Here is a 12396-nt window from a genome sequence, read left to right on the forward strand (position 1 = left end):
ACAAAGATGAAAAAGCATCATTGGCTTCTGGGCTCTAAAGAATAAAAAAATATAAAAGAAAATGAACATGAGATTTGAGTGTGTGATGGGCCTAAGTTTGCCACATTAGGTTCAACATAGGTGGGAATAATTAATTAGGCTTAAGAATATGATGATTTTTCTCTCAGGTTAAAACTCTGGATATGTTAAAATAACATAATTAAAATAAACCAACAAATTAAAAAAACAAAACAAAAATAACTGCGTCACAGACACAGCAGGACACTTATTGTGGAGGTGATGATGAAACTGATCTAGTAAAGCAAAATCCGAGTTTAACTGGAAATCACTCTAAAACCTTTATTGGTTTTCCCTCTTATTAGAACTTTTGTCTTAGTTTTACTTTTTCTTGGAATATTACTTTCAAAATGAGCATATATTTTTAGAACGGCCCCACGGGAGTCCCTGGTTTGAAAAAAAAATGTTCGTGGCTCCGGTGCGTCAGCCTGTGACTTCACTGGGCTGGAAGGAGCAGAGATGCTCTACAGGAAGCTCCCAGTCATGACTGTGTGAGCGGTGAGACGAGAGTGAAGCGTGGAGCGTGCCTGCAGCACCTCCTCTCCTCTGGCTGCAAACTTCAGACAACAACCTCTTTATGATGTGTGAATGGAAAAGCGCGCTGGAGTTTGATTTGATGGCTGTTCGATATCACAAAGTGGAATGGATTTCGCTGAGAAGAACAGACAGTTTGACTGGATCCTGTGCGGATGAAATTAAGTTTTTAAAGGATTTATAGAAAGGGGCTCTTGGTGGATACAGTTCGTACTGTGGCCCTGCAGAGATTTTTCACTGTGTAATGCATGTTTCTGAAAGCTCGGTGTAATTTTCTTAAAACTCCAAAGAGCGACAGCTTCCTCTTGTCATGAAAAATCTCACCATGGATAACATGACTGTGGAGAATGACACGTCGGTGCACGACAACCAGACCCTTGGAGTGTGGACTGACTATTCATTTGAATACAAGGTGGCCAGCGTGTTTTTGGTGACTCTAATATGTGGGGTTGGGATCGTGGGGAATGTGATGGTCATACTGGTAGTCCTGACCACCAAACACATGCGGACTCCCACTAACTGTTACCTTGTGAGCCTGGCGGCGGCTGACCTGATGGTCCTTACGGCCGCCGGGCTGCCCAACATCACCGACGCCCTGCACGGGCAGTGGGTGTACGGCTACGCGGGCTGCTTGGGCATAACTTATTTCCAGTACCTGGGGATAAACGCGTCCTCCTGCTCCATAACCGCCTTCACAGTGGAGCGCTACATCGCCATCTGCCACCCTATTAAAGCGCAATTCTTGTGCACTCTATCCAGGGCTAAGAAAATCATCATGCTGGTGTGGGCGCTCACCTCTGTTTACTGCATCATGTGGCTCTTTCTGTCAGACACTAAAAAGTTGATCTACGACAACGTGGTGCTGCTCACCTGCGCCTACAAGGTGTCCAGGAGTCACTACCTGCCCATCTACTTCACGGATTTCACGGTGTTCTACGTGCTCCCTCTCATGCTGGCCACGGTTCTGTACGGACTGATCGCCAGGATACTTTTCATCAATCCACTGCCTTCGGATCCGAAGGACAGCACCAAGAAGTGGAAGAAGGAGACGACTCAGGGAGGGAGGATGATTAGCACCAGCTCCTCCAGCAGCACCACGGCTGCCTCCCGCAGACAGGTAGCTCATTATCATCACCATCATCCCTGTAGCACTTTTCTGCGTGAGTTGGGTTGCAGAGGGACTGTATTTCGTTCCAATTAAAAACAAGTTAAGTGTTTCATTTCCAGCAGATTTATTCTGCTTCTCTGCTTTCCTCCCCCCCCTTCTTCTTCTTCTTTAAAAAAAAAAAAAAAAAAAAAAAAAATCCAGATAGATATTCTGACAATGAAATGTAGCCCTGCGTTCAGTTATGCTAGTCTAAGTTTAGAGTGACAGGAAAAAAACAGTTTTTCTGTTTGGGATTTGGAAAATTTTGTACCGCGTGAAACAGAATGAGAACACCCAACCTGGGTTCCTTGGCTTATAAGCGTTTCTTTAAAAAAGAAAGAACGCTTTTTAAAAAGCCGTTTCTTTAGTGAAAGATCCACAGCTTCGTGGATTACAGACATTTGAGAGAAATTAGAATATGTCTTCTCGTCCTTATCTCCGTGTGAGGGGGTAAAAATTTTAAAAATCCAGCAAAAAGCAAAACAATCTCAAAAATCCTCAACTGCAATTCCATCAAAGCTGCACCCATATCAGAGGCGGGGCTACATTCTAAATGGTTGTATTTCAGGCCGACATTGCAGGCACACACGTGTCTGCAGTCACGGTGCATGAGTAGTTGGTGGATTGTTGCGTTTCAGACACGTCTGCAAGAGGACCTCACCCTCTCCTGACCCAAGCAGCCATGCAAATGCCTAAAGTATGCTGTCCCTCTAGCACAACAGGGAGGCCCTGTCTTAGTAAGGGGGTTTATGGAGGGGTTTAGGACAAATTCATATACCTAAACGCAGCTTCTGTTAATCTTATTTTATTTCTGAAAACTTTCCATTAAGCTTTAGTCCCTAAAGTACTGGTAACTGAGCCTGGTGGAGTGTAAAACCAGCTCGAGTTCATTTCCCTCCCTTTCTTTCTTTCTTTCTTTCTTTCTTTCTTTCTTTCTTTCTTTCTTTCTTTCTTTCTTTCTTTCTTTCTTTCTTTCTTTCAGAACAGTGGATATTCTTAGTTTAGGACTGAAGAAGAAGCAGAAATTTTGAGATAGTCCATCCTAAATATAGGCCAAAAAATGAATTATCTTATCTTATCTATGTCTTTTGTTAAACACACATGCAGTACTGCTAAACAGTGTAAAGCAATTTCACCATCCGTCTTCTGTTTAGTTTTTTCTTTTTAACATTTTAAAAAGTTTTATGAATAAAACTGAATCCTCTAAAGGTAAGGACACCATGCCAGACACCTAGGTAGGCTGCAGGGAGAGATGTTTGTTTATCAGATCAGAGGAAGAAGCCTTCCTGGAATGACAAGGGGGTGTGGTAACCCTGAGGGAGCTCCATGCTCTGCTGGGTAGTCAGATCAGTTAACCCTAACTGAAATAGACTTTTAGGCATTTTCTCCATCAGTGGGGTTTTTATTCTAACACACGTCTGCCAAAGCACAGCCACATTTGCTTGTTATCGTCAGCATTCACAACTCAACACGGACACAACCAACAACCCCTCCCTCCTACCACATACCTTACCGAGTTACCTAAATGTCAACAGCAGCTAAGATTAGGCACTCCACTTGCTGATGGCACTTGCTCTGCCCCTATCCAAGTCAATTAGACTCACCTCACTGCAGCTGAGACAACATGTCATGAATATGGATACGGTTTAATTACAAACATCAAGATTTTTACCCAGCAACTAAATTAATAAATCCAATCTTTGTAAAGTTGTGATTAACGATTTGATCCAGTTACTTAATAAATTATATAAACATTAAATAGGTGTTCAAATAGGTCACTAATATTGACAAAAGACTTTCAAGCTGGAAAGATTTTTATCTCATCAAATCTTTTCATTTTTTTAAACTGGATAGTTTGGTATGAGCAACAAGCTGATCAGCAGTATATATTTGTCCCTCTTTCCCATGTTAGAAGCATGGTAAAAACTATCCAGTCCCTGAGGGGTGTGCTTATGTAGCACACCCAAATTTTGTATAAATCAGCTGTAAAAAGGACCCATTTTCACTATTGGTTTTTCTGATGTCATTATCCACGGGTGACATAGGAACACACTGTCCATGTAATAAGCTTGCTTCACAGTACACCCATCTGGTGTGTGCTGCTAATTCATGTGATTTTTGTACAATGCGAGTGACTCCACCCTAAAACACTTACCAGATAAATAACAAAACCCAGTGCAGCAGCAAAAAGGTCAATACACGCCTCGGTGTGTTTGTAGCCATGTTATTTGTTGCAATGTTCGAACAGACCTGCTGGCATTTTCACAGGTTTTAAGATCAACAAAGTTCTCAATTCAAATTATACCCCTAGTATATACAAGTGCAATCGTTAATCAATGAAAAGACTTTCTGACAACTGAGGCGAGGCTAAAAATCTTTGATGTCTGTCACGTGTGCAGAAACTGATCTCACAACTCTTGCTGCTAAGAAACGATGGAAAATAAACCACAAAAGAAGATAAAGACGAAAGTAAAGAGGAAATCAACTTTAAATTCTCTTTTAATAGCAGGCACAGATAAACTCTTAGCATATAATTAAGAAGCCCAGAGATTTTTTCAGGGAAGTGGGGTGGTATAGCACCATTACCTCACAGCAAAAAAACCCCTCAAAACATCCTGGGTTTGAGTCCAGGCTAGGCCAGTTTTGTGTGGATTTATCATGTTCTGTCCATGGTTGCGTGGGTTATCTCAGAGGCTATGGCTTCCAAGTACAGTTTAAAGACATGTAGGTTAGATTATTTGGTCATAAGTGTACGTGATTGTGTACCTTCCCTACCGCCCTATGGCAGCTGGGATAGGCTCCAGCCTGACCACAAACCTGAATCGGATAAGCAGAAGCAAATGAATGGATTGGTCTTTCTTGTCATAGATATGTCTCTAAATGCAGCTAATGAAAACAGACTCAAAATGTTAAAAAAAAAAAGCATAAAAAATGTTTAATTCGTCAGGTTTAAATGTGAAATAAATCTTGACGGGGATCTTTAAAGGAGCCTGTAACAAGAAGAGAGGTTCAAACTTTAAGTTTTTCAATTCAACCCTGTTCAGTTTAATTTATATAGCAACAGATCAGAACAACAGTCAACTCAAAGTCCTTTAGACCTTACAATAATAATGAGAAAATCCCAATAAACAAATGATCCCCTATGGGTAAGTGCTTGGCAACAGTGGGAAGGAAAAGCTCTCTTTTAACAGGAAGTTACAGAAGCAGAACCAGGCTCAGGAACGTGCAGTCATTTGCTGTGGAGAGCCAGAGATTAATGATTAAATGCAGAGTGGTGTGTAAACAGACAGAAAGTGAACGAAGAAGAGTTTTTGGGTTGAAACAGGTGATTTTCTGGTACTATAGCACGGCGTATTATAAGTTAGACCATTTTTGGCAACCTTTTCATGAAAATGTCCAAAGGTTGTGACAGTGTCTTGGTTTGCTGGTTCCAGATGATCAAAGTTGAGCACAAAGGTCTAAAGACAAAAGCAGAGTTCTGTATTTGATCACCAAACTGGAAAAGTCAAAGAAAACACCTACTTGATAACTTGGACACATTTACTCAGCTCTGACATTCACATTTTGTTCATAACCACTATGGTCAAAGGAAACTCTTATTACTGTCCACAGTAATCCATGTTTGACAGTATGGCTCAGCGCTGGCACATTCCTGCCTTTGCATTTGCATGCATGAAAAGCTTTAGGCTGAGAGGTGCAGCATGACCCCTAAGAACACAGATCAGAGCAGGCATCAATGGCATGACATTGATGAAGTCAGACACAGCATAAAAATGAGGAGCTGAGCTGGAGGTGGGTCACGTTGTATATGAGATTTGCAAGTTGGAAACACAGAAGTGTATCAGCTGAACCTCCAGCTGGGAGGGATTCGTAATGGCTCACATCCATTATGGAAAGCAATTCTGCCTTAAACTGTAGCAAACTGTGTGGGAATGAAGTTATCAATGCTATTATATAGAATGCTATTATCAATATGAGCTGATAATAGCTAAGCTGTTTGCTTAGCTATTATCAGCTCATATTGATACTGATATAAATAAATGGTCTTGACAAATTTACATTTTTTTAAAACAAGGTTTTTTAAAATTTAGTGTGAGGCAGCTTTCCTCTTCTGAGCTCAGTATTGTTGTGTTTAAATATTGTAGTAACGCTCCACCATGTGGGAGCAGGGGAATGATAACCCCATAAATGCTGCAGTTTTAAATCTTTGAACCCTGGTCAGAAGTTTTGTCATGAGTTTTTAAATCATGGCGTGCGGTTTTTAAGGACATTTTTTGTGCCATGAAAGCACATGTTAAGCTTTTTGTTTGCCATTTCAGGCTGTACCCATTGTAAAGAGATTAAATAACCAACACAGTGGCTGGGTGGAGGTGGCTTAAAGGCGGGTGAACAAAGGTTCATAAGGTCAGGAGGTAAACTGCTTATCCCCGCCTCAGGATTTGATTTTACTTTTTTTTTTTTTTAGAATTTTACATTTTGCTCTTCAATTTGGCAACACCACCAATTTTCTAATTATTCCAGTGCCTTCACATGAACCTTGAAATTAAAAAAAAACAACAGCTTGTGGTCACTAATAAGCACTTGTTTTGTTGTTGTTTTGTGTAGAGGTATTTTTAACACATTGTACTGTGCTCTGACATCTGAAACAAATGGGCTGTTTCACAGGAAAAGCCATTTGACCAAATGAATGTTTCCAATGAGAAGCAGAAGTGTTTGATGTTCTGCAGCTGTATAATAGGGATGTTGATAGGCTGACCACACTGAGAACAAATTTGTAGATGAACTACAGAGTTGCATACATTAAATAAACTGAATCCCAAATGAATCACAGCCAAAACTATGCAGAGTGTTAGTTACAGACAAAAACTAATATTAGCAAAAAAAAAGTTAGGGGTGAAATTTCATACACCACATAAAGATGTTTTTACATTTACTAACATGTTGATGCATGTTAGGGTGTTGGTTTTGTGCATGCTGGCTCATAGCTTACTGGGTAAAAAGCTGTTGAACAACCCTGTGCAGTAGTGCAATGTGTTGGGCTTCATTTACACCTGATGAGCATTTAAAAACTTTTTATTATGCTGTCCGAAACAGGTTTGTCTTGTAAATGAGTCATTGAATCTCAGTGAGATTACCTGTAAAAATAAAAGTTAAATTAAAAAAAAAAAAAGCTTCTTTAACACATGAATGAATTTTTTTCCCAGGTGACAAAGATGCTCGCTGTGGTGGTGATCCTGTTCGCCTTACTTTGGATGCCCTATCGTACCTTGGTGGTGGTCAACTCTTTCCTGGACAAGCCCTACCTGGACACCTGGTTCCTGCTCTTCTGCCGTCTCTGCATCTACCTAAACAGCGCCATCAACCCCATCATCTACAACGCCATGTCTCAGAAGTTTCGTGCCGCTTTTAAGAAATTGTGTCACTGTGGCCCTCAGCGCATGGAGAAGCCCGCTTCCTACAGTGTGGCCCTCACCTACAGTGTCATCAAGGAAACGTCCAACGGGGAAAGTCCTGACCACTTCACCACAGTTATGGATGAGCACCACACACCGTCTGCTCAGTACCTACCTGCCAGCATCCTGCCAAATGCCAAAAAGATGGTATATGAAGAGCCTTCTCCGTCGAGCAGGGATGTCAAGGCCTGACTAGAAACAACCTTTCCACCTGAAGGTGGTATCAGAGATTTTGACAGCTCCAGTATTGATTCTGACATGTATTGAATATACAGGTTCCAGCTTTATTTCTCAAGATTTTTTCCTCTTGTAAATGTTTGTTTTATTTGACAACAACATTTGCCAGAAGACAAATAGGATGAGCTGCCCCGTGCTGTAGGTTTTCTTGCATGTTTTGTGAAATGCAAGAAGAGAGAAAATATCATAAAATAGGAAGTCTTAATTATTAATGCAGGAAGTGATCCTCCTCAGCCCTATGATGTAATACAAAAGCACATTTTCTATTAACTTTACCATAAGCTTTATAGTATAAACTTGCATGGCACCGATTTGTTATAAGTTGCTGTATAGCTGTATGACAAATTTGTCGGAAGTAGGGTGCCTTCTCATCTCATCTTTCTCCCACTAAACAAAACCAGACTGTTGAATAAGACATTAAAGTAGTAGTCACACTCAAAAGGAAATTTCATTAGTGGATATCATAGGTCTTTGTGATAATAGCCTTGCCATTAGAGACCTTTACGGCAAGTTTAAAATGATTTAGCTGTCTCGCTTAACTCTTTGTTTGTTCCCATTAGTCTGATAGTGCCACTCTCAGCCACAGCAGGCAGCTGTTTTCAACAAACAGCTCTCGCTCCATCCAGTACGAAACAGCAGACAGACAGATTTAGCAAATACTGCTGTGGATGTTGAGCAGATCAGATATTCCCCCGGGAGTCCCCATTTGGTCAAACATTTCATATTTAAATTCAATTTGCCAGCTGATCAGAAAGATTTTCACTGCAAGTGAGCAAAAAAAGGAGAAACTCCAGAGTGTGCCTGAAACACAGCTTAATCACTAGTCCATTCCCTCATTATCAAACAATACTTAAACAGTCAGCTTCAGACAGAAGTATATACCTAAAATGGACGTTCACTCGTTTTCATTTCATTTTCTTAACCGCTTGTTAACTCGGGTTTGCAGGCAGCTGGCGCCTATCCCAGCTATCATATGGTGAAAGGCAGGGTGCACCCTGGGAAGTTCGCCAGTCTCTTGCAAAGCAATCACACGGAGACAGACCACCATCCACGCTCACCTTTACAGCTAAGTGCAATTTAGAATCACCTTTTAGCACAACACATGTCCTAGAGGAGTACCCACAGTGACTCCATAGAGGCACAGCGAGAACATACAGTGGATTCAAACCTAGGAACTGGCTGTGTGGTGAGACCTTGTTTATGTACAACTGTTCTTCATATTTATGGCTGATGTGACTGTTGAGCCATCACTTTCTATTCGCTTGACTCTGCCCAGCTTCCTCTCCCTGTTCTGGGAATGGAGCTCTTATTTTCCTTTGACCTAAAGTGGTTAGTAACAGTCAGACGATTACTTTTATCACCACAAGTATGCCATAAGCATACCACATTGCACACTGACAACTAATCATAGCAGTATTCTGTTACATCGACAGTTCGGTTGATGACTTTCTGTCAGTCTAATGACATTTTGATATAATTTCATTCTCTGGCCAGGTTTGTGTTAGCATGGAGCAGGTGCCCATGTTGTATTATTCCTTTTGTTAATCTTATTCACAGTACACGGCAACATTCTTGAGTAGACCAAGAGGACGTGAACCCTCTACCATGACATGCTGTCACACTGGACTATAGTTGAAATAGCAACACACTAAAAACACTAAAATAACAACTAGATGCTAGCACAGGTGTTCAAGAGTTTACAGTGAACCTATAAAGGAGGTTCATTTAGATGTGTCCCAGCAGATTCCTGGGTTCAAGTTTTTATTTTATTTATCATCAAGCATATTATAAAGTTTATCTGTAATGTAACTAAGTGCTTTTGCTGTAAAGTAACATTTTACTTTCTTTTATGTTTACATTTTTGAGTGTTCTGTACAATATTAGACTTTTGTTTTGTTTCTGTGCTTGGACTGCATACACTGTATCACCTGTACATCAAAGCCTCTCATTTCCCAGTCAGTGAAATGTTCTGTCATGATAAATATTTATATTGTCTGCATTACCCAGCCCCATAGGATATCGTTTTACCAACCCTACCATACACAAAAGCAAATACAAAACTCTTTTTCCGTTGTTAATGTACCACTAGAAGGCCTGTATTTTACATAAATCCAATGCACATGACATTTTAGTCTTGCTACAGCACTACAGGGAAAACACAGATGTGGAATTATGTGACCTTTTAAAAATAGGTCCAAATATGAGAAGAACTTTATCTTGCTTTCTCAATTTAAAATCCACTGATGTCTAATGATTTCTCTGTGGATTTCAAACTAAACAGTGACAAACACTAAAGTCTTCAGTTGGCTACTGTGACTATGACTGCTGTGGAATCAGAGCCCGTGGGGGGGTGAGTGGCCGGTGTATCATAATGAGAAGAGAAGAATGTGTAGCTCTGATGTGCAGAAAGAGAGGCTGTTTGTTAAAGGGTCTGGTAACAGTCGTGACAGTAATTCACTGAAACTGCAGATTGCAGCACTTTTGTGGGATTTATCCACTCAGCAAAACCCAACAGAGCAATGATGGAAGGTGTAAATAGATCGCAACAACGTGCCATACTTGAGCTGGTGCAATCCACACTGTGTATATAGCTCACACCCCGCTATTAAAGGATGAATTTTCTAGTGTTTCTTTGAGCTACGTGTACAGTGTGTGTAAACTGAAGACGGCTCAAGGGGATAAATAAGTAAGGAGCTCAGTGAGAAGGGCCTTTTTTGTGTTAATCTAAAGGCTTTTTTCTGTCAATATTGTGAAGTTGCTTGAAATTGATTGTGCAGTGCAATGTGAAATTCAATTGGTATTGTGTTTTCAAACATGTGGCAGCAAAATGGAATTTGTGTTTTTATTTTATTTTTTTTGAAATAATAGCTCATTTTGATCTATTGTTCCATCAGTGTGTTTGCCATCATTTCACAACAGCGGGTGGGGGCTGAACTCCAAAGTGGAAGAAAAAGACTGTGGTTTGTAGTAGTTGTAGCGTAAAGTACCTCTTGTTCGTACAAGTTTCAATTTCTTCCTTTGTTCTCGGTTGAAACATATTTCATTTCTTTGACAAACAGCTGCGATGGAGATTTTGTGTTCTGCACGGTGCACTGTCTGCAGCATGAACTCAGGCTTTTGTGAAGTGCTACCTGATGAGTTTCCATCTGATGCAGTGTGGGGTTTTTTTGTGCACTTTTCTTTCTGCAGGTGGCTTTTCTCTGCTTTATTCGGCTTGTTTTGTATTTTGTAACCTTCTTTGTCAATAATAAACACAGATGATAATTACACGACGCTGGAGATGGTGCATTATTGCTACGTCGATATACACTCTTTTGTTCCCGATTCTCTACAGCTCCACCACTTCTGATCTATTACCAGCAGCCATTGAAGAAACTGCCTCATCCAAGACGCCCTTATGAATCAGGCACAGATAGCTCTGCGAGCTGCGATCACACCGAGGACATCAATCACGGGTGTTGATTGCTTCGTTCTGAAACCACTCAGCATGCGGTGGCCTCGTCTCCTCTCGCTGAAAACTATCAGAACCCAAATGTGCTCAAAACAAATAATGTGACACCCGTGTGAAATTTATGTTTACTGTAGGTAATGTCACTAAATATCTGATCCGTCAAAGCTCCCTCAATTTTGTTAAGTGATAATGCCACCACTGGAGTCACACAGTAATTTCCCATGCACTGTGATGGAGCTGGAAAGAGCTTAATGTGCCAGGAGAGAATGTCCCTGGAACACGGAGGCACTGTTTGCCGACTGCATTTCATCAGCTGCACGCACTCTAGCTGTAATCTGACTGGCATACAATTGTTTTCACAAATGCATGTGAAGACACAGATTTTATTTTAATCCCCCTACTGTTTGTTGCTCTGAGTCTAATTTGTAAACTTATTTGGAAAGCTTACCGCTTGTGGTGGAACTTGAATAATGAAAAAAAAAGGTCATTTCAGCAACTCCCTCATTCAGAAAGCTCTGCATATTTGAGTTGGCAGGTTTTATACTGGATGCCATTCCTAAAGCAACCTTAAAGGGATTTGCGTCTTCTCAAAATAGTGATCTTTCACATCTTAAGTGAATGTGAAAAATGCTAAACCATGGAGCTACTAAAAGTAAGAATAATATCATCCATCAAATTCATCTGTAGCTTTCATTATTGTATATTTTTTGATGAATAAAATTACATTGGGGTGGAAGCAGAGTGTTCTAACTGGACAAGCAGGAGGATGACAACTGATGCGTGAATTTTGAGATGTCTACCAGCTCATCCCTGCTTGTTATTTTATCACTGCTCTAGCTGGCTGTTCTTGTCAGGCTAAAATGACCCTCTGGCCACTGGTAAATGTCCCAGTGCTCCAGATGGGCAGTCTGCCACAGAATGTTGTAAACTATGGACTCAGGCTCACGTTCTTCAGTATGCAGATCTATTCCTTTTTAGCTTGAATTGTCTGCTTTTCTTTTTTGATTCTTAACTGCAATGTGTTCTAACTAGAAACGGCAACTAAATATTTTTGGAAACAGGAGTATAAATATAAGCTAAACAGAATCAAACAAAGTGTGTCTCAAAGCTATAACTCTTTCCTTTCTTTAGTTTCTTTTAATGCTAAAAAACCCCAAGCAAACTAAAATGCAGCACTGCAAACCATGTGAGAAGTTCACACTGCTTATTGCTCAGATGTTCTGACGGCAGTAAATAAGGAGAAGGAAAGTCTTGTGTTTCTGAATATTGCATATATCTGTGATTGACCTCTGCTCTTTTCCAGGCCATCTGCTACTTCAGCTAGTATACAGGCTCACAGGTGTGAAAGATGACCTAAAACTAATACTGAGATCAGATTATGGAAAGTATGTATGTGCAACAATTATTTTCCCCCTATCCCACTCTGTCCAAAAGAAAAAAATGCATATGACTTTAGCAATGTAAGCATTGTGGCCGTACAGTGATAGTGCCTCTGTTCCAGACTGCATAGTGCTGAT

General features: G+C 40.5%; 1 protein-coding gene across 1 annotated transcript; it reads left to right on the forward strand.

Moving 5' to 3' along the window:
* Nucleotides 1-636: 636 nt before the first annotated feature.
* On the forward strand, nt 637-10679 carry trhra (thyrotropin-releasing hormone receptor a). The gene is made up of 2 exons (XM_006794844.3): nt 637-1708; nt 6943-10679. The coding sequence occupies exons 1-2, from the start codon at nt 902-904 to the stop codon at nt 7381-7383; spliced, it is 1248 nt and encodes a 415-aa protein (XP_006794907.2). The 5' UTR covers nt 637-901; the 3' UTR covers nt 7384-10679.
* The last annotated feature ends 1717 nt before the right edge of the window (nt 10680-12396 follow it).

The sequence above is a fragment of the Neolamprologus brichardi genome, chromosome 11, assembly GCF_056152115.1.
Source record: "Neolamprologus brichardi isolate AB-2024 chromosome 11, ASM5615211v1, whole genome shotgun sequence".
NCBI classification, from domain to species: Eukaryota; Metazoa; Chordata; class Actinopteri; order Cichliformes; family Cichlidae; genus Neolamprologus; species Neolamprologus brichardi.